We start from the raw sequence: 27,516 nt of genomic DNA, 5'->3' as shown, positions 1-27,516 counted from the left end.
AATAACGACGGAAGGGGGATGTAAGGAGGTAACGGCGGAACAGAGGTGAGAGGATGAAAGGGAGGGGAGAGCAGGGGAAGATAGAGGGATGAAAGAGAGGGGAGAGCAGGGGAAAGATAGAGGGATGAAAGGGAGGGGAGAGCAGGGGAAAGATAGAGGGATGAAAGGGAGGGGAGAGCGGAGGAAAGATAGAGGGATGAAAGGGAGGGGAGTGCAGGGGAAAGATAGAGGGATGAAAGGGAGGGGAGAGCAGGGGAAAGATAGAGGGATGAAAGGGAGAGGAGAGCAGGGGAAAGATAGAGGAATGAAAGGGAGAGCAGGGGAAAGATAGAGGAATGAAAGGGAGAGCAGGGGAAAGATAGAGGGATGAAAGGGAGAGCAGGGGAAAGATAGAGGGATGAAAGGGAGAGCAGGGGAAAGATAGAGTGATGAAAGGGAGGGGAGAGCAGGGGAAAGATAGAGGGATGAAAGGGAGGGGAGAGCAGGGGAAGATAGAGGGATGAAAGGGAGGGGAGAGCAGGGGAAAGACAGAGGGATGAAAGGGAGGGGAGAGCAGGGGAAAGATAGAGGGATGAAAGGGAGGGGAGAGCAGGAGAAAGATAGAGGGATGAAAGGGGAAGGGAAGGAATGGCTCAGAGTTGAGCACCTGAGGATGAGACACAGAGTCCCTTTCAGCAGGCAGGGTTGAGGGTTCGAGGCCTAACAAAGTGTCATTGATCATCTGTCATGTAGATTAGTTCTCCCCTGTCCACAAGAGGGCTAGAAATGTGTGTGTGTATGTGTGTCTGTGTGTGTGCGTGTGTGTGTGTGTTAGTCCGAGAGAGATTGTCTATGCAAGTCTGTTTCTCTATATACACATTATACAGTCTCTGTGTGTCTGTATATTTGATTGTGTGTGTATAAAGAAACATTTCCATCCTGGATGGACAATAAAGTTGTATTCTATTCTATTCTATATGTGAGTATAAATACGTCACCCTTGTTAAGTGTATTTGTGTTTTCGGGGCTCAGTTCTGTCTGACCAGCGTGTCTAAGTGAGCCCTTGACAGTGCATTGTGTGAAGAGCTAGCCAATATAAACCCCAGTGTCCGGAGAAATGACAACGCTGTCCATGCGTGGAACAAATTACACAAATGGCTGCAGTCCAGGGGGTTAAATCTATCTATCTGACCCGTTCCCACAATCCCACCCCATCCCCCTGTCATCCACCTCTCCAAACCTTCTACGTCCTTTTGTCTTCAAGTGGTTTCATTTCATAACGGGGACAGCCGTGCCGGGAGTTGCTGTGCCATCTTAAAGATGGATGCCAGGGGTTTGAAGTGGGCTCTTTCTTTCTTTCTTTCTTTCTTTCTTTCTTTCTTTCTTTCTTTCTTTCTTTTTCTTTCTTTTTCTTTCTTTCTTCATAAAAGGCCTCCCCTCGGGTTGGGTAAACAGCTCAGACCTCTGCTGTGCAGTTCACTGGAGAGCGAGAGAAAGCGAGAGACAGAACGAGGGAGAGGGAGGGAACGAGAGAGAGCGGGAGAGAGAGAGAGAGAACTGTGGTCCTGCTTGGCCCATAGCACAGGCAAAGAAAGAAAGAGAGAGAGAAAGATCCATGATTCGAGGGAGAGGGAGGAGTATTTATGTTAGGGTATGAAAAGCTCTACCTAAAGCAATACGGGCTCTCATAGCTACTCTACTAGGGGTTAGCAGGGTTTGTATATTTTTTCTGACTGCTGCTGGGGTTGGCCCTTGCTGCCTGCCGGTGCAAGCTGGCCTGGTGAGAGAGTTAGTGAGCGGGGCTACAGTTTCAACTGGGGCTGCAGGGCCTGTGGTCCTACGGGTCCCATGGGGCTCGGAAACTAGGGGTGGTAGTATTGACAGGAATGTCTAAATGCTAGGGGGGGGTACGTAAACACAGGTTTTTGCCCTCCCGCTTCCCCCACAATACTACTGTAATCACACTGATTGGACGTCACATCTACCGTTGTCCTCTGACTCTGATTTCTCCTATTTGGCTGACGTTCAGCGCAGTGAACACAGGAAGCGGAGAACGTTCTTCATCCCTTTTGGCAAATGAGACAACAGAGGATTTGGTGGAAGGAAGGCCCTGCGTTCTCCCTGGGTTGGTCTGGGCGAGAGGCTACGTGTGGATGTCATGATGAGTGTTGGAATAAAGAATGGACTTGAGATGGTGTCAGAATGTTGTTTGCATGTGTGTATGTGAGTGGGTTAGCGTAACGTGGGTGTATCCGTGTGTCTACCCGTGTGTCTACCCGTGTTATTGCACTAGAAATCCACTGCTGGTGAGTCTGGCTGTGGGCCAGTTGAAGGTGAGCAGGAGAAAGCCTGGGGTGATGGGAACTCCCTCTGAGAGCGTTCACAGCGCAGACAGTCCGTGTCGCTCACAGTGATGTCAGCTGCTATGAACCCCCCCCTCCCGATGTCAGCTGCACTGCCTCCGCAATCAATTAGTTCCACCCAGGAGCTGCTGACAGGAAGTGCCAAGAGCAACATCACCCGCTGCACATTCTATAATTATTACAGGGAACACACGCACATCCACACAGACACACACACATGCACATCCACACAGACACACACACACACACACACACACACACAGACACACACACACACACACACACACACACACACACACACACACACACACACACACTGCGCCCATTACCTCAACGCTCCTGGCGATTGTATAGGCTGCAGTTAACTGATACCTGAGCCAATACTCCATACAGACGATGTGGTGTGTGTGTGGACACTTGTGTGTCCATCCCTAGATGAGTGTTTGTGTATATGCATTTGTTAATTAAGAGAGTGCTTCAACATTGGGCGCTGCCTGCCTGCCGCTGATAGAGGGAGCCAGCTGGTACAGACCAGGGAGACTGCCTGCCTGCCGCTGATAGAGGGAGCCAGCTGGTACAGACCAGGGAGACTGCCTGCCTGCCGCTGATAGAGGGAGCCAGCTGGTACAGACCAGGGAGACTGCCTGCCTGCCGCTGATAGAGGGAGCCAGCTGGTACAGACCAGGGAGACTGCCTGCCTGCTAGAGTTGACAAGGGTAATTTCTTCATTACATAGAGAGGAGGAGGGAGACTTTCTCCGCTGGGTCTAGCAGGACTAGATTGGACTGGGCCTTCCAGGACCCCACTAGACCCTCCAGAAGTGGCCTAGTTCTGGTTATTCTGACGCACCTTGTTGGGAAGCACTAGAACGCTTAACAGACGATCGACCACTTCGTTGGGACGTATCATCAAGTCCCTGTCCCATTTCACGGCCCTCACTACTAGCCGTTTACACTTCAGCCCCAATTCCCCCATAATGCCTGGTTTAGGGTATTTTATGAGCACTGGGTGTGAGCCAGCAGGGTTTGGACTGGGTTTGGGGGCGAAACCTCAAACCACTGTGAAAGTTTACAGTGAATTGGCCGTCCTTTTGATAAGGGGGTTGATTGGAGTCCCGGGATGCTGAGGTCACCCTCTCCGCCCCTCTCTCCCTTCTCTCCCCCAGCCTGTTGGTTGACTCTGTGGGGTAATTGTATGACTCTGCTCAGATAGGCGTCCTGAGACGACTGATAAGAGAGAGGTTCCAGGATGTGTGTGTGTGTGTGTGTGTGTGTGTGTTTGCGCGCACGTGCGCCCCTGTGTGTGCGCGCGCGTGTGTGCGCCTGTGTGTGCACCTGTGTGTGCGTGCCAGTGGATCCATTCTGACAGAGCCCTGGCAGTGGTTTGAAGAATGGACTTTATCAGTGCTAACCTCAGGGCCCGCAGGGCCGACTTCTGTCTCCACCGAGGACATTTACAACGCAGAGGTCAAACATTCATCATGTGTGGTCATAGACATAGAATGACTAACTAGCGTGTTTTTTTTTTAAGAAGCAAAAAAAAAAAAAAAACGAGCTCAGGAGCAGAGGATCGGCCCAATGCACGGTCTCTGTCAAACAGACGAACAAGCACGCACTCACACACGTGCCGCGTGGAGTTACTCCATGTCATGCCGTAGGGGAGGACGACGTTAAAGCCAGGCCACCACCAGCGGGCAGAGTAACCCAGAGTGGTGTGTGTCCCCAGCCAAGACAAACACCTGACTTCTGTCCCATGGACACAAAGACCCCTTTATAGACCCCGTTCAGATCCACAGTCCCCATACACAGTGTATAATCTAGGAAAGAGCAGCTAGGGGGATGAAATATGGCACATGCTGTTCTGTGAAGGTGTGTGTGTGTGTGTGTGTGCGTGCGTGCGCGTGTGTGTGTGTGTGTGTGTGCGTGTGCTTACTTGTGTGTGTATGATTCTACGGTCGGTTATATATGACAGGCCCGGAGATGGCGGGGGACGCGTGGACAGGAAACACTGGGCTTTCCTGTGTCACAGGCATCTGTTATGGGGCAGGTTGACACGGATAATGGTGGCAGTCCTGCCAAGTGGGTCCCTTGTGGGTCCGGCCAAAAAGGAGGGGGTGGGTAGTCTGGACAGTGGAGGAGATGGGGAGGGAGTGGGAGAAGATGGAGGAGGAGGTAAGATGGCTGACTTGTGTGTAGACTCAGATTCCCAGCATTCTTGACTCAGATTCCCAGTCTTTTATAGGGTGCAATGAATGACTATCTCTCTGTGTGTGTGTGTGTGTGTGTGTGTGTGTGTGTGTGTGTGTGTGTGTGTGTGTGTGTGTGTGTGTGTGTGTGTGTGTGTGTCGTCCTATGTGTGTGTTATCTGTGGTGTGTGTGTGTGTCTGTGTACTAACCGCCAGGTGTGTGGAGACAGCGAAGGTGTGTGTGTCTATCTGCCTTTTGCATGTGAAAAAACTTGTCAGATGGAGGAGATAGGGGGAGAGAGGTGTGGGAGAGATGTGTAGGAGAGATGTGGCGATGACAGGTGTGAGATTGAGACAAGGAGAGAGAAGGGATTTGAACTGTACCATGAAGAACGAGTGAAGGAGAGAAGAGAGAGAGTGAATGGTGCATGGTGTGGCCCTTGGGGTCTAACGTGCCTCCGATGTGCCCCCTCCTCCTCCCCTAGCCCCTCAACCCCTCATCCCTCGCCCTGAGCTCAGAATAACTCCTCCAGCCATTGCTAAACACCCTAACGACTAAACCTCAATTTGTTCCTTGTAGAAGAGACAATCAAATACGAGAGCCTTGAGCGCTCCCTCATATTCCCCGTCCTCCTCTCTCTGTCCCTTTCTCTCTCTCTCGTTCTCTTCACCTTAGTCTCTCCTTCTCACGCTCTTCCAATCTTTGTTTTTCCGTCTAAACACTGAAATAATACAGCTAGATTGGGGTTCTTTTTAAGACAAAATCCATCCCTCAGAATATATCTTCACATACACAGCTGTGTGGATGATGGATGGAGGATGGAAATGTTGGACTTTAAGCTATGTGGCCAAGGTTTTCAGAGGAGCTGTACTGAATGCAATGTCGCAGTAAGATAATACTGTGTGTGTGATTGGATGTTATGGTTACAAGACCGAGAATGTGGAATATTGCACGTTGATGATTTTGGTAGTTGTTGTCCCAGTCCTGGAGTTGGTTAGAGGTTTTATTCATTACTGATCAAAGCTCTTGTGGCTGGTGGCACTGTGCACCACTAAGGTAGCGTTGTCTGGGTCAATGGGGGTGTGGTTGGCACACATACAGATAGTCTGGGTTGGCCTGAGTTGGTCTGGGTTAGTTGGTCTGGGTTAGTCTGAGTTGTCTGGGTTGGTCTGGGTTGGTCTTGGTTAGTCTAGGTTGGTCTGGGTTGGTCTTGGTTGGTCTTGGTTGGTCTGGGTTGGTCTGGGTTGGTCTGGGTTGATCTGGGTTGGTCCGGGTTAGTCTGGGTTGATCTGGGTTGGTCTGGGTTGTGTCTGTGTTGGTCTCGGTTAGTCTGGGTTAGTCAGTGTTGGTCTGGGTTAGTCTGAGTTGATCTGGGTTGGTCTGGATTGGTCTGGGTTGGTCTGGGTTGGTCTGTGTTGGTCTCAGTTAGTCTCGGGTGATCTGGGTTGGTCTGGGTTGGTTTTGATTGGTCTGGGTTAGTATTGGTTAGTCTTGCTTAGTCTTGGTTGGTCTTGGTTAGTCTAGGTTTGTCTGGGTTAGTCTGGGTTGGTCTGGGTTGGTCTGGGTTGGTCTGAGTTTGTCTTGGTTAGTCTAGGTTGGTCTGGGTTGTCTGGGTTGGTCTTGGTTGGTCTTGGTTAGTCTAGGTTGGTCTGGGTTGGTCTTAGTTGGCCTGGGTTGGTCTGGGTTAGTCTAGGTTGGTCTGGGTTAGTCTGGGTTAGTCGGGGTTGTCTGGGTTGATCTGGGTTGTCCTAGTGTCGTATACTCTCCTACAGGGTCAATATTATCCCGGGGTTCAGGTGTCAGCACTGAGGACCATCCAGACAGGGAGCTGGACATACAGGCACACACGCACGCACGCACGCGCACACACACACACACACACACACACAAAAACACACACACACAAACCTATTATGGGGCATTAGCCTGTGGGGTGCCAGTATAGCGCGACCGGAGGAAGGACTCGGACGAGATGTTTACACTCTTAATCCACAGGACAAACACACAAGAAGACTGAAGAGGAGGGAGAGGAGGAGAAAAGAGAAGGGCAAGAACCCTCCACAGACCCCGACCCTCCCTGACCCCCTCCTCCCCTCCCCTCTCTCCAGCCTCCAGCCGCTGTGTTTGGTTCCCAAAGCCCCAGACCCACAAAGAGTGACCCCTTTCTCTCTCTGTTTATTTGTGTCTGCGGGTCACCACAGTCGGAGGATAGAGTGGATACTTGGTTAAAAGCTCTATGTAGGAGCGTAGTTGGTTTTAGTTTTGTTGAGTTGAGTTTAAGGCAAAATGGCTGTGATAATCAAGAACGGACATATGGAGAACAGGTGTCCTACTGAGATCCTGGTTTTTGTTTGTTTAGAGCAATCGTATAACGGTGGCATGTTTTTCTCCATACGTGCAATGTTGTTTTTCTGCATTGGGGATTCTTTTGTTGGTAAGTAAGAGGGTTACAAGTGAATTGACATATATCTTACTGTGGTTGAGGTTTTTAAAGAGGTAAAAGATAGAGGGAATGGAGATGAAGATGGAGAGGGGAAGGAGAAAAATAGAACACGTGTGTGGTGTGGCTGAGGTTGAGTTTTCAGAGGAAAAGCGTCAGACTGTTACAGTGCTAACAAGTGTGAGTGTGTGTGTGCTTGTCTGTGTGTCTATTTGTGTGTGTGTTTGCGTGTGTTTATGTGTGTGTGTTTTTTGTGTATAGTATCTTCAGTTTGGGGGCGGGGGGGGTTGTGGGACATGGGGCCAGGAGATAGCGGCTAAAGCAATGGAGTATGAGCTGCATCACTGACAGGTCTCCTATATTCCTCTCTGTCAAAATATAGAGGTGAGAGCAGAGCAACAGATCACTGTCACGCGATAGTCGGCTGTCACGCCTTCAACACCCACAACTAGACGGCGCCGACGGAGAAGGGCGTCATCTTACGAGTTCCAACCCGACTTTGCTATTTAGTGACTTTTATCGTGTTTGTCTTTTTTATCTTACAGAAAGTTCAGACAATTATCACATATGACCTCCAAGCACTTCTGGACAAACACGACTTCATCTCTGACTCAGATGTTCCACTGTTCCCTATTCCTTTGTTCCATGGGCCACCAAGACGCCTCCGACGCAGGAGACGAGGTGGAGTCCTGGGTGAGATCGAGGCGAAGAGAAATTCTAACGGCGCTCCCTCCGTTCTATTGGCAAAATGTCCAGTCACTGGAGAATAAGATGGATGAGCTTCGTCTGAGAGTCTCCCATCAGAGAGACTTGAAAAGCAGCAATATTATTTGTCTTACTGAAACTTGGCCGGATGATGACGCTACGCACGTAGTTCTCAATGGATTCTCCAGGCAGTGGCGGGAGTGGGCGGCGGCTTCAGGGAATACGAAAGACGGAGGAGTGTGTTTTTTTTCATGAACGGAACCTGGTGTGCTGCTTCAATTGTGAAGGAAATCCCAAGCTTTTGCTCACCTGATATAGAACACCTCATGGTGAGCTGCAGACCCTTTTATCTACCAAGAGAGTTCTCATCCGTAATTATCACGGCTGTCTACATCCCTCCACAAGCCAACACCACTCTGGCACTCAACGAACTGTACGGGTCCATGAACAAATAAGAAACCGCTCACCCAGAGGCAGCGTTTCTGGTGGGCGGAGACTTTAACAGGGGGAGGCTTAAAAGCGTCCTACCTCACTTTTACCGACATGTTTCCTATGACACTAGGGGCTCTAAAACTCTAGACCACTTTTATTCTACCCCCAGAAACACATACAAGGCCCTCGTTCGTCCTCCCTTTGGCAAATCTGACCAAGACTCCATTCTCCTGCTTCCTGTTTACCAACAAACGCTCAAACAGGAAGTACCAGTGATGAGCTCAATAAGGAGGTGGTCAGATGAAGCAGACGCGATCCTGGGATATGTTCCCGAGGTTCAACTGATAGCATTGAGGAGTTTACCACAACAGTCAAAGGCTTCATCAATAAGTGCATAGACGATGGCGCCCCAACAGAGACTTCAAGGATGTATCCAAACCAAAAACCATGGATTACGGGAAATATCCGCACGGGGCTAAAGGTTGGGCTACCGCTTACAAGGTGGAAGCCTATTACGCCAGCTCCGAAGATCGTCATGTGTGGCCGGGCTTGCAGACAATAACGGATTAGAAAGGGAAACCCAGCCGTGAGTTGCTCAGCGATGCAGAACTCCCAAGCGAGATAAATGCCTTTTATGCTCGCTTCGAAGGAATATCACACTGTGCCTTGTGTGAAAGCCCTTGTTTTTTCCCCCAGATAACTGTGTGATCTCGCTCTCCGTTGTTGATGTGAGCAAAGCGTTTAAACATATTAACAAGCACACGGAATACCAGGGTGCGTTCTCAAAGCTTGCACGGACCAGCTGGCAAGTGGCTTCGAGGACATTTTCAATCTCTCTTGTCCCAGTCTATAATCCCAACATGTTTCAAGCTGACCACCATTGTCCCTGTCCCTGTTCCCAAGAGCTCCAAGGTAACCTACCTGGTAACCTATGTGTGTGCCTACTATCGCCCTGTAGCACTCACATCTGTAATTATGAAGTGCTTTGAAAGGCTGGTCATGACACACATCAACACCATCATCTCAGACACCTTAGAATCACTCCAATTCGCATACCGCCCCAACAGATCCACAGATGACGCAATCTCAATTGCACTCCACACTGCCCTCGCCCACCTGGACAAGAGGGGAAATAACTGTGTGAGAATGCTGTTCATAGACTACAGCTCAGCGTTCAACACCATAGTCCCCTCCAAGAATATCACCAAGCTAGGGATCCTGGGACTAAACTCCTCCCTCTGTAGCTGGATCCTGGACCTCCTGACGGGCCAGCCCCAGGTGGTGAGGGTAGGCAACAACACCTCCTCCATGCTAACTTTCAACACAGGGGTGTGTGCTTTGTCCCCTCCTGTATTCCCTGTTCACCCATGACTGACTCATGACTCCAAGACCATCACCAAGTTTGCTGATGACACATCAGTGCCTGGCCTGATCACCAACAGCAATGAGTCAGCCTACAGGAACGAGGTCAGAGACTTAGCAGTGTGGTGCCAGGTTAACAACCTCTCCCTCAACGTCAGCTGATCGTGGACTATAGGAGAGAGAGGGGAGAGCCCGCACCCATCCACATCGACGGGGCTGTCGGCACGGCAGCGCCTCTTCCCCCTCAGACAGCCCAGTACATCACTGGGGTCGAGCTCCCTGCCATCCAGGACCTCTATATCAGGCAGTGTCAGAGGAAAGTCAGAAAAAATTGGCAAAGACTCCAGCCACCCAAGCCATAGACTGTTCACTCTGCTACTGTCTGGCAAACGGTACCGGAGCATCAACTCTCAGATCAACAGGCTCCGAGACAGCTTCTACCCCCAAGCCACAAGAATGATAAATAGCCAAACTACTAGACATTCAATGAATGATACCTGAACTATCTGCACTGACTGTATCTTGCACTGTCCCTACGCACACTCACCATACAGTCCATATGTACACTCAATCACACACACTACATATGCACAAACATAACACACACACACACACACACTCACCATACAGTCCACATGCACACTCAATCACACACACTACATATGCACAAACATAACACACACACACACTCACCATACAGTCCACATGCACACTCAATCACACACACTACATATGCACAAACATAACACACACACACACTCACCATACAGTCCATATGTACACTCAATCACACACACTACATATGCACAAACATAACACACACACTCACCATACAGTCCATATGTACACTCAATCACACACACTACATATGCACACACATAACACACACACACACACTCACCATACAGTCCATATGTACACTCAATCACACACACTACATATGCACAAACATAACACACACACACACTCACCATACAGTCCATATGCACACTCAATCACACACACTACATATGCACACACATAACACACACACACACACTCACCATACAGTCCATATGTACACTCAATCACACACACTACATATGCACAAACATAACACACACACACACTCACCATACAGTCCATATGCACACTCAATCACACACACTACATATGCACACACATAACACACACACACACTCACCATACAGTCCATATGTACACTCAATCACACACACTACATATGCACAAACATAACACACACACACACACACACACACACACACACACACACTCACCATACAGTCCACATGCACACTCAATCACACACACTACATATGCACAAACATAACACACACTCACCATACAGTCCACATGCACACTCAATCACACACACTACATATGCACAAACATAACACACACACACACTCACCATACAGTCCATATGTACACTCAATCACACACACTACATATGCACAAACATAACACACACACACACTCACCATACAGTCCATATGTACACTCAATCACACACACTACATATGCACAAACATAACACACACACACACTCACCATACAGTCCATATGTACACTCAATCACACACACTACATATGCACACACATAACACACACACACACACTCACCATACAGTCCATATGTACACTCAATCACACACACTACATATGCACAAACATAACACACACACACACTCACCATACAGTCCATATGCACACTCAATCACACACACTACATATGCACACACATAACACACACACACACTCACCATACAGTCCATATGCACACTCAATCACACACACTACATATGCACACACATAACACACACACACACTCACCATACAGTCCATATGCACACTCAATCACACACACTACATATGCACACACATAACACACACACACACTCACCATACAGTCCATATGCACACTCAATCACACACACTACATATGCACACACATAACACACACACACAACTCACCATACAGTCCATATATACACTCAATCACACACACTACATATGCACACACATAACACACACACACGCATACTGACACAACACAGACACACATACATACTGGTACTCCCTGTATATTATCGCTCCATTGTGGATTTTACTCTATTCATCTTGTGTTAATATTTTTTTAACTTCGCATCGTTGGGAAGGGCTTGTAAGCTAACATTTCACGGTCAAAGTCTACACCAGTTGTATTCGGCGCATGTGACGAATCAAATCTGATTTGATTTGAGTCACTCCACACTGACGCCTGAAGTTGATCGTCAGCTCCTACAGATCAGTGGGAAACGCCGAGCGCCCTGAATTCGTGTACAAGTAGGCTGCTCCAGGTTTGCTGCCTCTGTGTACGCTGATACATTTAAATGAAAACAGAGACCGCATTCCTGCACGTGTTCAGTTGGACTCGGACACTGTATCCTTGTCTGTAACATTATCTGCTACGGAATAGTATTGATGGGTGTTTCTGTCTGCCTATACTGTGTAATCTCAACCATACTACCTGGATCTCTCTACTACCCTGTCTGTCAACAGCATATTTATGTCACCTATGGCCCTCATCTGTACTTATCACTGTGCTTGCTTGTCTGTTTGGAATGTCTGTCAGTACCCCCCCCCTCTCTGTTCATGCTCATGCCTTTGCCTCTGTGAGTCAGATCTCCTGTCTGTCTGTCCGTCCATCCTCATGTCCGCCTGCCTGGGTGCGTTCTGTTAACAATTATGCTTGGTTACTTGAACTGGAGAAGTTCTCATGTAACTTTCCTGAGGTCGTAATAACAGGCAGCCCTATTGTTTGGCCTCTGCTGTAGCGACTGTTTCATGGGATCCCAATTAAGGGTTTGGGTCTGACTCGTGCCACCTCTGCTTTTTCATTCATCTTGGTTCATGATCACGTTTTATTAGGAAATATATGAGAGGAAAAACACTGTAAAGTTTATAGTGCTCTCCACCTCTTGCCAAAGTTAATTATGGGAAGGGCTAACACAGACAGACAGACAGACAGACAGACAGACAGACACACACACACACACACACACACACACACACACACACACACACACACACACACACACACACACACACACACACACACACACACACACACACACACACACACACACACACACACACCCTGAGAGACGAGCCCCTGTCACTCAACGCTCCTCCGAGTGTTTGCTGAGTGATGAACAAGGGCCTCTCTGCACCCAGCGACACCGTGTCCATCAGTGGGGCCCTACAGAGCTCTGGGGTTTAAGGCTCCAAGAGACACACACTGGGTTGATCTGCCAAAAACATACAAACCACCACCTCACACCGATCTTGAACTGTGTGTCTCTGATTGTAGATGAATTTGTTATTTTTGATGTTGTTGCCAGAATAGCTGGAGAGAAGATCCAACAGTGAGCTGCTGTCTGTCTGTGAGACATTAAAGAGTAGACATGACAGGGTGAAGGGATGTCTGTAGTGTAATTACAACACTCCCTGATCTGAATAATACCGTGGGTACTAATCTGCCTTTTCAATCAGTACTTCTGATCTGACGGTTAGAGATCAAACTCTCTCTCTCTCTCTCTCTCTCTCTCTCTCTTTTTTTCTTTCTTCTCACTCTGTCCTCTTTCCCCCCAGTTGCTATCATTGTTTCCCTCATTCTCTTGTAGTTTCTCTCCTTCCTGCACACTCATAGACACACACACCCTTCAAAAGTATCAAAGTGTTTTGGCTCCAGGCACGGAGTTCCACCTCCTGACTCCAGATAGGTTAGGGGAAGAGGGAGATCCCGTTGTGTACAGTCCAGTCTGGCAACACTTCACACACTCACACAGAGACCACAGACAGAGACAAGGACACACAGTACAGACACACACACACACACACACACACACACACACACACACACACACACACACACACACACACACACACACACACACACACACACACACACACACACACACACACACACACACACTTTAGGATCACAGGTCAAATCCTGTTTTCCTATTACAGTATTTCTGTCTTCTCTTATTACCTTCCATTTACCAGTGTCTAGGTCACCAGTGTCTAGGCCACCAATGGCTAGGCCACCAATGGCTAGGCCACCAATGGCTAGGCCATGCTAAATGTATACTAAAACAGCATACAAGCAGGACGTTAGAGATGCATGCTTGGCCTCCCCACAACACTCTCTGTTTAACATCTGCACATTTGTATGGTCGATCTGGGACTGCACATTAGAGGAGAGCCAGTGAGCAGTGGACCCAGTGAATAGAGAGCGAGAATGTGTGTGTGTGTGTGTGTGTTTGTGTGTGTGCACAAGTGGACGTGTCTGTATACCTTAGAGCAGCACGTTCCATGTTAACCCCTGCCCACCGCCATCTCCATGGCAAGACATCCTATCAACATACACTGTAGTTATATAGTGTCTAAAATACTAGACGCGGAACATTCTAATGGCAACAATGTGCTGTATTGTACAGTAGAAGGAAGCAGTGGATGTTACCAGAACCATAAGGGACATATTTCAGATTTGTGACTCCACCCAAACCGCTCTTGATCTTTGTTTGTCATCACAGAACACTGAGTCATTCTCCAGCCTAGAGCCAAGCCTTCCAGTTCCAGGCCTCTACTGTTCTGGAAGCACCTCGAATCCATTTGAATGAACATGGAGATCTCTGGCTCAGCAGGGAACCCAACCCAGAACCACTCACTCCCTTAGTTCTATTCCACAGACAAATGTCAGCTTTTCTTTAGCATATTGAGCAGATGTGTCGTAACGCTCCATTTTGGCGTTTTTATTCTTGTTAACGTAGTCCTCCGCTGGCTTTGTTTATCCTCACACGCTTTCCTCTGTTCTCCTCTCCTCTCTCTCATCCATCCATCCTCCTTCCTCTCCTCCCTCCACAGACCTCGTGGCCACCAACCGGTCCTCTATCTTCAGTGGGCATGACGGTCAGCTCTCTCTGACCGCTGTGTTTCTGGACGAGTACCATGACCGTCTGTTCCTGGGGGGCAAAGACGTCCTCTACTCCCTGAGACTGGACCATACCAACCCGGACTCCAAAGAGGTGAGTCCACATTCCCTGTGGGACTCCAGTACAACTCCATACACCCCCTACTTTACAACTTCAGGCAACAATCCTTACGTAAATAGTTGTTCCTAAACTCCCCCATTGGCCGTGCTTATCAACGTCTGTAATGGGCCCGAGTTCCGTGGAGAGGAGTTAGTGTTGCTGTTTAAGTTGCTGACTGGGGGTTGGGCTTACATTGGAAGCATGAAGATATACATCACACCAGGACTCCCAACACCACAGGCCTCTAAATCACCACTCTGCTCCCTTTTATCCAAGTCCAACTCTGGGATTCCTTACATATTCCCTGCAGAGATGAACACTTTCACAGTTTGAGTTAGTGGGACCTGCTGCTTGAGCAGTGTGTGTGTGTGTGCACGTGTGTGTGTGTGTCCTCATTCGGCCTGTGATAAACAGCCTCCTGTGTCTGCCATCCATATCCCAGTCTAGAGTTTACACTGGTCTCAATGCAGCTCTTCTTATCAGCACTCTGTGGTTTCCCAGCTGATACGGCAGCAGAGAGAGAGAGAGAGAGAGAGAGAGAGAGAGAGAGAGAGAGAGAGAGAGTGCAGAGAGTGCTTATCAGCACTCTGTGGTTAGAGACGGCAGCAGAGAGAGAGAGAGGTGAGAGAGAGAGATTTAGAGAGTGAGAGAGAGAGAGAGAGAGGGTGAGAGAGAAGAGAGAGAGAGAGAGTTTGGGAGAGAGAGTTTGGGAGAGAGAGTACAGGAGAGCTTAACCCTGGCCCCAGGTTTCTCCAGCTTCCTCCTCCACCTCACATATCATTCCCTCTAGAATTCATAAATCCCCCTGTATCTTGCCTTCACCCTGGTCCTCCATCATAGACTAAGCCCTCTGCTCCCCTCCCTCATCACCTCTGTATATCAGACTTAACCTGCTCTGTACCAGTTTACTGTTAGACTCCATTTATAAAGTCAACTCACTATTGGTAATGTATAAACTCTTACGCTCAGTCTGGCTGGGTCCACTAGGAGAAACAAACATGGACGAGTTGGGAAAATGAGGTGACAGAGAGCAGGTTGGCCCGTGAGCTGCCTCTAATAACCCCATACATCTCTGAGGGTAGGCAAGGTGAAAAAATGGTTGAGCGAGAGAAATGTCGATTGACACAAGCTTGCTATTTCATTCAAGCGAATAGTCAATTCCATAGCCGATGATGGCCAATTCCATAACCCCTCTCTCAGCCTCTTTCCCGTGGCTCCAGCCACAGCCCACTGCCCACAGCCCACAGCCCACTGCCCACTGCCCAAAGCCCACTGCCCACCACCACTTCTTAACAGCTCCAACAGCCACGTTGGCGTATCATAACCGGGAAATGTTTGAACTGTTTCAATACAGTCTTAATGGTAATGGAAAAAAAAACAGAATACCTATTAAACTCATGTAAATGTGCCACATACTTTACTCTCTTTGTGCTTTTGGCGTAAACAGAAATGATTGCAGCTCGATAAAGAGCTTTGCTTTCTCGAGGAGTGTTTGTGTATAAAGCACAAACTTGTTTTATGCTGCGATGAATGTGGTTGATTCTTAAAGGCTCGTTCATTGGTTCCATTGCCTTTGGGTTACATGTTATTTAAGAGCCTGGGGGCTTGTATCTATTCTAGGACTGTCTTGACTGCTGGGTGTGAACTGTTGTTATAAAGGTCGGGTGTAACACCTCTCTGAGTCTGTGGTAAGATGGGATAGCCAATGAGGTTGCCAGATGTGTTTCTACAGAGCCATAGGGCACCTGCCCTTGGGACATAGGCAGGATCAAGACCCTTACAGAAAAACCACATGAACTTCACATGTGGTCACATGATCTTATGGGTTCAATAAAAAAAATGTGTAAAAAGTAAAAGCAACATATGATAACATGAAACTACACGTGAAAACATTATCTCAAGGTGAAATAAACGTGGCAACTTGGGGATGCAACGTTTTGTACCTGTCAAAAAAGCTCATTCGAAAATGCACATGTAAACCGCAAATGTCACGTGTTTTTTTGTTGTAAGTGTAACGCAATGATCTGGGGGGTTTTAAAGGAAGTGGTCCGCCGTTCAGCAAAAATAGTGTACAAAAAGATTTCATCAAAGACAATATCACATACTGACTTTTCCAGTATGAGCCCACCTGGGATTGGAACCCACAACCTCTGGAGTTGGGGCATGCTGTTCTCTCTGCTGTGCCACAAAGTCTGTCGGGTCTCTTGACACGTTCATTACCTATAATAATAATCTGTTCAATAATCAGTGTATCAGACTATTAATTTCGTTAACTTATTTCAGTCATTTGAGAGGTTTTCTGTATAGTTGTCTAATGTTGGTGGGGCATAATTATTCTGTTTAAAACAAGACTCCTTAGAATCAGTGGAAAGGACAATCCCTGCTTTTCAGGTAACTTGGCAGAATGAATTAGAAAGAGAAATATCTCTTGGGCTCAAGCTAGACACACAAATGCTCCTGTTGACTGGGCCTCCTTCAGAGCTCTAAGAAACAAATGCACAGTATAGATCAGGAAGTCCAAATCAGATTACTGTTGAAATGCAGTCACAGAGAACCTAAACAACTTGTTCAAGCCACTTGTCTGTTATTGATTATGATGACTTGTCATATATGCATGCAGCCTCCTCCGTCTTACAGAGACTGGACTCTGTTTATCATGCATCCTTGCAAATGCCAAATCACTCACCCACCATTGCACCTCACTTTATAGGCACAGAGAGATTTTTTATTTTTTTATTTTACTAGGCAAGTCAGTTAAGAACAAATTCTTATTTTCAATGACGGCCTAGGAACAGTGGGTTAACTGCCTGTTCAGGGGCAGAACGACAGATTTGTACCTTGTCAGCTCGGGGATTTGAACTTGCAACCTTTCGGTTACTAGTCCAACGCTCTAACCACTAGGCTACCCTGCCGCCCCACATTTGTATGTGTTCATCTCTGTAGACTGGTGTCCTTCACCACCAGCAGTTACTAGGTGGTTGCTACTTAAAGTCCCCAGGTCATTTACAGTATTAGGCAAGACTGCCTTCTCTTCTTGTGCACCAGAGGCATGGAATAGTCTACAATCCATGCTCCATCTAGATGTGTTAGTGCCACTGAATTCATTTAAAATATTGATGGGAGACTCTGTTACGGCGGAGTGTAAATGCTTTTTTTAGGCTGGATCATGATGTTGTATTGTTGTATGTTTTAATGATGTAATGTATTGATTGTTGCGCCCTTCTTGGCCAGGTCTCCCTTGAAAAAGAGACTCTGGGTCTCAATGGGCTTTTCCTGGTTGAATAAAGGTTATTTTTAATATTTTTTTTTTTTAATGATGAATAAAATAAAAATGAGTGTATTTTGAACAAAGCTGAGATTTACTTTACTTAAGTCTAATGTGTAGGAAAACAGGGTCAACATTTCACTGACACAGACATGGTGGCATAGCAGGACGTTTGGAATGATGTAAACTAAGAGGCTGTGAGTTCATAGTCCGAGGTGATGACATCTTCCTATGTGAATCCAGGCAATTTGAGGAATGGTGCAGTGTTCAATATCAGATCGCCTGAATCCATTGGTCCAGACTATAAAAGGCCTGTTCCGGACAGGCTGGGTAAACGTGTGATTTATACAAGAGACCCTAATCCTGTCCATAGCCGTCACGCTATAGCAAACTGAGTTACAGAAAAGAACTGTATCAGCCTCTGTCTTCTCTCTTAAAAGATGAATTGCCATCCGTGCACGTGCAAACGTACGTAGGCGCGTGCGTGTGCATGCATGTGAGCAGGGGCACAAAGCGCACGGACACCGATTGCGGCATGCAGGGGAGTCGTGCACGTCACAGAAAGTTACTGCTTGTCTGTGTATCCTGCACATGCCTCTTTCTGAAAAGCAGAGCACGTTTGTTTAAGGAGACACACACAAGGGCTGTTGTTTCAGATTGCCATCTGTGAGTCAGTAATACACAACACAGTATCTGACGGTGCCAATGGCCAAAGAGGGGCTTTCCAAATGCAGGCTTTAAATGAGCTGGAGTTTGATGATATAGAACGTACTGTACATTAACCCCAGGGGCCTGTAAGACGACACTGTGGTTACAGTTCCATATTAGACCCGCCCACATCAACTAGTACTGATTAGCCAGTGGAGGACTGTAAGGGAAGCAAAGAGTTAATGAGATGGACTTGGTTTTCTATGTGTTCTAGTAAGTCAATAATCGTTCTCATGCTCTAATTTCCTGTTGTTATATTGCTGATTTAGGCTGTGTACAATCTTATGTCATGTATCATGTTCTCTCTCTTTCTCTCTCTCCCCACCTCTCCCTCTTTCTCTCTCCCCCCCTCTCCCCTTCTCTCCTCTCAATCTCTTTTTCTCCCCCCTCTCTCTCTTTCTCTCCCCCCACCTCTCTCTCTCTCTTTCTCTTCCCCATCTCTCTCCGTAGATCTACTGGCCTCCGTTGCCTGGTAACAAAGATGACTGTGTCCAGAGAGGGAAGGATTCTCAGGTGAGTGACGGCTCAGTCAGACCCATCCAACTCTGAGCTGGCCTCTCTACTTCTTGTTTCCCCTAATGATGTCACGTCTGTGGTTTCCACCTGCCTAGCCTATCCACCTGCTCTATCAATCATCTAGAAATCAACGTTCTAGAGTCACCTTCCTGACTGTACTGTACATTCTACAACACCATCTGGATCATGTCCCCAGGAATCTAAACAGCGAATCGACGTCTACGGTCGGCTTGCTGTGTCAACACTCCTACAAGCTACAACCATTGTCCCATGCTCCATCCCTCCATCCCACCATCTCTGGGCACAGTAAAGTTGTTTAACAGCCCAGTGAATGAGATTTGGAATCTTTCCCTAACGAAGTCGCTGCTTTGATCTGGTGAGCACAATAATAGCCCCGACTACGTGGCTGAGGTGTCCAGAGTCGGGATCCGGCACCATGGACACCAGTAATTCCATCTTTAATGAGCCATCAGAAGACGGCCCTTCACTCCCCAGTCGCCACACAAATGCTGTAAAGACACTAGCGGTTCCATTTTTTAATAACTTCTGTCCCCTAAGTCTTGGCTAACGACTGAAAGTGAAACCGCCCCGGCATCTGGTCGGGGTTAGGTGGTTGGGCCTGTAAAACAGGACTAATCGGTCTCTGTGGATGTGGATGGGGGTTGGAAGGGGGTTAAGACCCCATTGGGCGTCAATGCTGGCCCTACAGGTAATTGTGGAGTTTGAAGTGGCAGGTGAGGAGAGGTATCCAATATCAGCAGTTATTACGCCCGTCACGGTGAGAAATATCCCGCAGGGGCCGAGGTATGTGAGCCGGTGTCCATAGGGGAGAGGAGCAGTCGCTATGCGCTACGACGCAGGACCTTAAAGTCGGGCCTCCAGAAACTCAATCTAACCTGTGCCAAGGGAGTCGGGGTGCGTATGTGTGTTAAAGCTCCGTTCCGTTCCCCTGGAGAAGCACGCATGCGCCCCAGCAGCGCTCACCTACCACCAGACTCATTCAGTCCACCATTCAAGTGCACTTGGTTCTTGTCCTCTCCATCATTCTGTTAAATAGACAGAGGCCTGAACGTGTGGTGTTGGAGATAACGATAACTAACAAACTTCCCGCACGCGACAGTTCCGTACTATTGGCTTTATTTTAGCACCCCAAAAGCGTAATACTTCCAGGTCAGCTGTAACATGAATACCATTGTAAAGCACAATGTCTCCGCTTTCCAGCAAAATCAATGGCGAGATCGTCATGCTGCCCCGTCTCTGCATGACTGAAGAAAGCAATGGAGCTCCGCCGTGGGGAAGCAAAAGCTACTGAGTGATAGGGAAATGTCGTGTGTGTGGAAAAGGCTTTTTTTCCAACTTATCACCTCTAAAATAGAAATAAAACAGTAGAAAGAGTTTCTATAATGTCTCGTTACATACCTCTTTGAAGGTTTGAATTAGGTTTTTAGGGCTGCGCTAAAGTTGTCTTCACCAGTAAGCCGCGGCTGTCATGAGTCATGGCGGCTCACAGCTATGACGCGGAAAATGAACTATTGATTGGATTAACCATTGATGAACTCGCGAGTAATTCACTTTACAGTCACCATTACACTCGCCTTCGATCATTTCTTGTTTTTTGATCTGCGAGAGAAGCACTAAAGAGGCTGTACGGTGGAAAGAGGCTGTACTGCACACAATGAGTTGCACGTTACGTTACGTCGTGGCGCCGGGGTTGGTCAGTTTTTTTCAACTTTTCTCCAATACTATTGGTCCATTACCATGCCAATCAACGCATGAATAGAAACGTGGTTTACGCCCTGGATCTTGATACCAACACAGTCTCTGCAGTCCCATTCGTTTTCCTTGGAGCCTCATTTGAATGCAGCGGTTTACGCAAAATGTCTTCGTTACCGTGACATTGTTTCTCCGAGAGGTGGAGGGGCCCATGTGTCTAGCGTCACTCTCTCTGTGGACGGCAGAGGTCCGTGTGTTCTCCTGTGGAAACATGATAGCATTAGGGAGTGTGACCATGGTAATGACTTCTGGCCCAATGGACCCATGAGGCCACACGGGGTGTGTGTGTTTACGGGCCTTTTTGAGCGTGTGTACGCCATAGCTTCACCATTCACCCTGGGATGGATTAACAGTGACTGCATCGACAGGGCCGAGAGGTGGAGGTGACGGAGGTGTGTGTGTGTGTGTGTGTGTGTGTGTGTGTGTGTGTGTGTGTGTGTGTGTGTGTGTGTGTGTGTGTGTGTGTCTGCTGGGAGTGTGTGTACAGGGTCACATCTGTAACACTTCACACCTCAAGTTCCTCCCAACCGGAATAGAACCCCTCCACCACCACCACGTTGCCCTCTGAGACTAGGGGCTCCTTGAGAAAAGCTCTCAGGTCTGTGTTGCTTACCCTCTGCGAGAGGGCGGTGGTCCCCTGTTTTGAGGACTGTGCACAATATTCAGTGGACAGGCCCAGTTGTGTCTCTGTCTGTGGACTCAGAGGATGGTTATTGATCGGGTGCACTCTCTGTCCCTCTTCTCTACCTGACAAAGGCTCAGACATGCACAGACACAAAACCCAGTGTCAGAAGTCAAAAGGGTGAAAAGTCAAGTCAGGGCGTGAATGGGTTTGATCGGTGGAAATGGCCTTGAGTGTGTTCTTGGCAGAGAGAACGGCTTGGTTCACAATTACTGTGGACTGGTTAAGCCAATGGATACAGGGACACGTGAGTGTGTATGGAGCAGGTCATCTGCACAGCTGGACACTAAAGTGTGTGTGTTTGTGTGTGTTCTGAATGTCCTCCCTCCCTCCCTCCCTCCCTCCCTCCCTCCCCCTCCCTTTAAACAAAAACAGTGGAGCGAAGCAGACGCTGGCACTGACTGGACAGCTTGGCTGGTTTGAACAGCTAGCCTGTTGTGTAAAGCCGGACCGTGATGTGTTCCTATTGTTGAACCCATTAACCGCTCTGCTACAGTGACCTCTCAATGGAGAACGCTGCAGGGCTGCTAGGCTGCTAGGCTTGGTGGTCGGAATCTGGCTTTGTCTCCTTCGTAATACCATTATATATACGGTGCTTAATTTGAGCATCCCAGCGGAACAGAATCCGGGCACCTCTCAGTTTTGGACTGTTTCATTCTTTGCCTACCTCTGGTGACATGGGGGGAAAGGTCATCGGTTGCTGTGTAAACATGTGAATAAAAGCGATCAGAGTTCATTCGAGTTGCCTACTCGGCAATTCTCCAGTCCCCTCACAAAAACGTAGCTTATGTGAAAATGGATATTTTCAGCCCATGCCTGATATTCTAAGAATTGATTCGGGTTGGTGCCGGCCCGGGTTTATGGTTTGCGCAAACACTGTAGCCTAGAGACCAACGCGTGGCCGTGGCCGTGGTGAGAGAGAGAAGAGCCTCTATCTCTCACAGGACTAGAATGAGATTCACTTTCTATGATCTCTCTCTCCCTCTGCTCTGAATGACCTCAGCCTGCAGCTCTCACCTCTCCAGAGTTGCACTTCATCATTTATTTCCTCATACTATCACAGCTGTGTTGAAGTGGTGCTGGAGGTGCCGCAGCATCACTGATCAATTGAACTGCTTTTGCCAATAGTTCTAGAATTACTGCTGTCTGTTCAGAAAGAAATGAAATCATTCAGAAAACTACACCAAGATTAGGCCTACAGTTTAGCCACGGAGGATCATTAGACATATTTTTTTTATATATAGCCTAACTGTGGATTGTGTGTAGCCCAGTCAAGGCATAGCCTACAGTCAGAAAACAAATCTGTCAGCAAAACAGAACCCAGCCAAAACAGGCCTTTCGCAATATTTCAAATCAAATCGGGGAAAACAAATGGCTCTCGCCGAAAAGAGAGGACTCTAATCTGTCTGTAGGCTACCAAAATATTTGATCAAATTCCAAATAGGCCTATTGAGCAAACAGCACTGTTTTACAAGGTAAAACAAGCGAGAGATAGGCTTTTGGTATGAGTGCATCACCGGTGAGTGAGCTGCGAGTCATTGGGTGAGTCAGTGAAACTGGAAAGCTTGTTTAGACTGTCATTTCCTCTTCCTATTGTACAGTATGTGTTTCTCCGGACTCCTAGACTATTGACGGATTCAAGACGAGGTCATTTTTATTGATCTCAGTTTGTCAGTGTAAAAATAGCCTGTCTTTTATATAATTTTTGTGCGGTATTAAAAAATACTCTGCTAATGTCTCCAGCCGTGAAATTATGTAGAATTGCATGAAATGGGTTTATATGGTTCCCACTTCTGCTAGAGTCTCTACTCTATGTCTCTATGCCGTTATGCAAATGCGAGGCTATGCATGCAATGCTTTACTATGAAGGTGATTTTGCATGCGTTCCAGTACCTAAGAGTGCCCCAGGTCACCCCCCTCTCACAGTTGACTTTCTCTTCCGGAACCTCCCGATTAATAAATTAAGCACTGCTTATGTGTTTGTGGCTTGGAGCTGTAGGATGTGCATACTACTACCTTCCATTGACTGTGGGGGGATGGAGGATGAGGATGGATGGGTGTGTGTGTGTGTGTGTGTGTGTGTGTGTGTGTGTGTGTGTGTGTGTGTGTGTGTGTGTGTGTGTGTGTGTGTGTGTGTGTGTGTGTGTGTGTGTGTGTAAGGGTATTTTATTAACTGGCTAATGGAGGGGAAGCGGCTGTCTAATGGTGCTGTGTGACCCCGCTAGTTGACCCCTGACTAACACCTAAAGTGTTTGCTTTATGATGGCCTTCCTCACAGGTCGCAACCCCACGACCCCTAATTTCATTAACCCTCCCCAGCAGACACATATGTCCCATTTTTGTATTTAATTTTTTATTTAACCTTTATTTAACTAGGCAAGTCAGTTAAGAACATAATCTTGTTTACAATGACGGCCTACCAAAAGGCAAAAGGCCTCCTGCAGGGACTGGAGCTGGGATAAAATACATTAAAAAAATATATAGGACATAACACACATCACGACAAGAGGGACACCACAACACTACATAAAGAGAGACATAAGACAACAACATAGCATGGCAGCAACACATGAGGGTTTTATAAATAAGCATTAACCAGTGGGACGGGTATACAAAGATGACCAGTTTGTTTACATAGGAGTATAGAGTTCAGTGATCTATAAGGAGCATTGGTGGCAAATCTGATGTCTGAATGGTAAAGAACATCTAGCCACTCCAGAGCACCCTTACCTGCCGATTTATAAATTACGTCTCCGTAATCTAGCATGGGTAGGATGGTCATCTGAATCAGGGTTAGTTTGGCAGCTGGGGTGAAAGAGGAGCGATTAAGATAGAGGAAACCAAGTCTAGATTTAACCTTAGCCTGCATCTTAGCCTGCATCACATTGATATGTGCTGAGAGAAGGACAGTATACCTTCTAGCCATACTCCCAAGTACTTGTATGAGGTGACTACCTCAAGCTCTAAATCCTCAGAGGTAGTAATCACACCTGTGGGGAGAGGGGCATTCTTCTTACCAAACCACATGACCTTTGTTTTGGAGGTGTACAGAACAAGGTTAAGGGCAGAGAAAGCTTGTTGGACACTAAGAAATCTTTGTTGTTAAACACAAAATCCGGGGAGGGGCCAGCTGAGTATAATACTGTATCGTCTGTATATAAATGGATGAGAGAGCTTCCTACTGCCTGAGCTATGTTGTTGATGTAATTTAGAAGAGCGTGGAGCCTAGGATCGAGCCTTGGGGTACTCCCTTGGTGACAGGCAGTGGTTGAGACAGCAGATTTTCTGACTTTATACAGTGCACTCTTTGAGAGAGGTAGTTAGCAAACCAGGCCAAAGACCCCTCAGAGACACCAATACTCCTTAGCTGACCCACGAGAATGGAATGGTCTATCAAAAGCTTTGGCCAAGTCAATAGAAATAGCAGCACAACATTGCTTAGAATCAAGGGCAATGGTGATACCCTTGAGGACCTTTAAGATTGCAGTGACACATCCATAACCTGGGTGGAAACCAGATTGCATACCAGAGAGAATACTATAGACATCAAGAAAGCCAGTCAGTTGATTATTGACAAGTTTTTCCAACACTTTTGATAAACAGGGCAACATAAAAATTGGCCTATAACAGTTAGGATCAGCTTGATCTCCCTCTTTAAATAAAGGATGCACCGTGGCTGCCTTCCAAGAAATGGGAACCTCCCCAGAGAGGAGAGACAGGTTAAAAAGGTCAGAATTAGAATTAGGCTTGGCGATGATAGTGGAAGCAACCTTAAAGAAGAAAGGGTCTAAACCATCTGTCCCAGATGTTTTTTGGGGGTAAAATTTAAGGAGCTTCTTTAGCACCTCGGACTCAGTGATCGCTTGCAGGGAGAAACTTTGTAGCGGGGCAGGGGGAAAAGAGGGAGGAGCATCGGGGCTAGTCGCATTAGAAGGGGTGGGAGATAAAGAAATGTTGGACGGGCAAGGAGGCATGGCTGAGTCAAATAGGAATCCTGACTTATTGAATTGGTGATTAAAGAACTCAGCCATGTGCTCCTGGTCAGTAACAACCATATCACCAACATTAAGGGACATGGCAGCTGTGAGGAGGAGGTTTGTCTTTAACCGTTTTGCAGAACTTCTTGGGGTTAGACCCACAGAAAGAAAACTGCTCATTAAAGTAACTAACTTTGGCCTTCCGGATAGCCTGAGTGCACTTATTTCTCATTTGCCTGAACGAGAGCCAGTCAGCCTGAGTATGCGTGTGCCGAGCCTTTCGCCAAATGGAATTCTTGAGGTGGAGTAACTCTGCAAAGTCATGGTCGGCTGAACCCGTTTTTCATTCTCATTTTTCTTTATGGGGACGTGTTTGTTAACAATACAACTAAAAATATCAAAAAAGAAGGACCAAGCGTCTTCAACAGAGGGGATCAAGCTGATTCTATACCAATTTACAGAGGTCAGGTCATGGAAGGAAGGCTTGCTCAAGTTTTTTAGCAAGTGTCTATGACAAATCAGGATAGGCCGTTTCACTGAACAGCCATTACGAACACAGACAGTAAAACAGTGTTCACTAAGGTCATTTCAGAAAACACCAGACTGATACCTATCAGGATTATTTGTGAAGATAACATCAAGGAGAGTAGCCTTTTCTGGGTGTTTGGAGTCATACCTTGTGGCATTGGTAATAATCTGAGAAAGATTTAGGAAGTCCAATTGCTTTAGGACTTGGTCAGGTGGTTTAAGCATGTCCCAGTTTACGTCACCTAGCAGGACAAATTCAGACTTAGTTTAAGGGGCCAGTAGAGACCTTAGGACAGGTAGGGTGCAGGCCGGTGCGGCTGGAGGACGATAACACCCAGCAACAGTCAACAAAGAGCTATTTGAAAGTGTAATGCTTTAAACCAGCAAATCAAAATGTTTAGGGACAGACTTGGTGGAGACAACCGAGTACTGAAGTTGTTCCTTGGTAAAGATTGCCACTCCACCACCTTTGGAAGATCTGTCTTGCCGAAAAAGGTTATAACCAGAAAAGTTAACATGGGTGTTCAAAACACTCTTCCTTAACCACGGCTCAGTAATGACCAAAACATCTGGATTGGAGCTGTGAATCCCCCATAGCCCCTCCCACAGCAGGAAGTAACCAGCTAATCACAAAGCAGGGACAGCAGTGCTGTGGGTTTGGGGGAATTGTTAGTCCAAGTGGGTGGGAGATAGATTTTAACATTTGAATCATTGTTGGATACTTTTGAAGAACTTTGTGAGACTCAGAAACTTCATGCATGAGGGAGCTGGAAATTCAGCTTGGTGCCATTTGGCAAAGTGCCCTGGCATTATCCAGCACTGCCACAGAACATATTCTACTATGTTCATTAAAAGGTATTTTGTATTACCTTGTATTTGTATTTAACCTTTATTTAACTAGGCAAGTCAGTTAAGAACAAATTCTTATTTACAATGACTGCCTACACAGGCCAAACCCGGATGACGCTGGGCCAATTGGGCCAATTGTGCACCGCCCTATGGGACTCCTAATCACAGCCGGTTGTGATACAGCCTGGATTCGAACCAGGGTGTCTGTAGTGATGCCTCTAGCACTGAGCTGCTGTGCCTTAGACCGCTGCACCACTCGGGGGTACAGCCTTACTGACATGGGTACAATCGTGGAAGTGACTTATTTATCTACAAACCAATAAGCAACTGTCACCCCAGTGCTCTGATTCCCAAGACCGACACTGTGGATCGCTTACAGGCTTACAGTATGTCTGAGCTTACTGGCATCAAGAACTACTGCAGGGCTACAGCACCCAAAGGCACGTTTTTTTCAACTCAACTTTAGGAGTCAAGCACGTCTGATTGTGCGCACGTCTAAGCTGGTATCTCAGGGCCTGTGTGGGAATCTGGTGTAGCCGTGGTTACCGTCGTGTGTGTCCGTCTCAGTTATCAATGTTCACATCCCTTGAGTTGTCATCTGGCCCTCTTCTTTATGAGGCTCCAGCTGTGTGGACCTATGAGACTTGGACAGACTGAGAAATCCTGCTGTTTC

General features: G+C 47.3%; 1 protein-coding gene across 1 annotated transcript in view; it reads left to right on the top strand.

The window, feature by feature from the left end:
* The window catches only part of LOC115131959 (semaphorin-3G-like), a 56,232-nt gene that overhangs the window by 6,401 nt on the left and 22,315 nt on the right, over positions 1-27,516 (top strand). Inside the window, exons 2-3 of the mRNA XM_065020623.1 lie at positions 14,379-14,539; positions 18,969-19,031. Of these exons, the coding sequence (XP_064876695.1) occupies positions 14,379-14,539; positions 18,969-19,031 (224 nt within the window). The remainder of the gene's footprint in view (positions 1-14,378; positions 14,540-18,968; positions 19,032-27,516) is intronic.

Source organism: Oncorhynchus nerka, linkage group LG7, assembly GCF_034236695.1.
Source record: "Oncorhynchus nerka isolate Pitt River linkage group LG7, Oner_Uvic_2.0, whole genome shotgun sequence".
NCBI lineage: Eukaryota > Metazoa > Chordata > Actinopteri > Salmoniformes > Salmonidae > Oncorhynchus > Oncorhynchus nerka.
The sequence above is the reverse complement of the archived record's forward strand: the minus strand, read 5'-3'. Positions and strand labels throughout refer to the sequence as shown.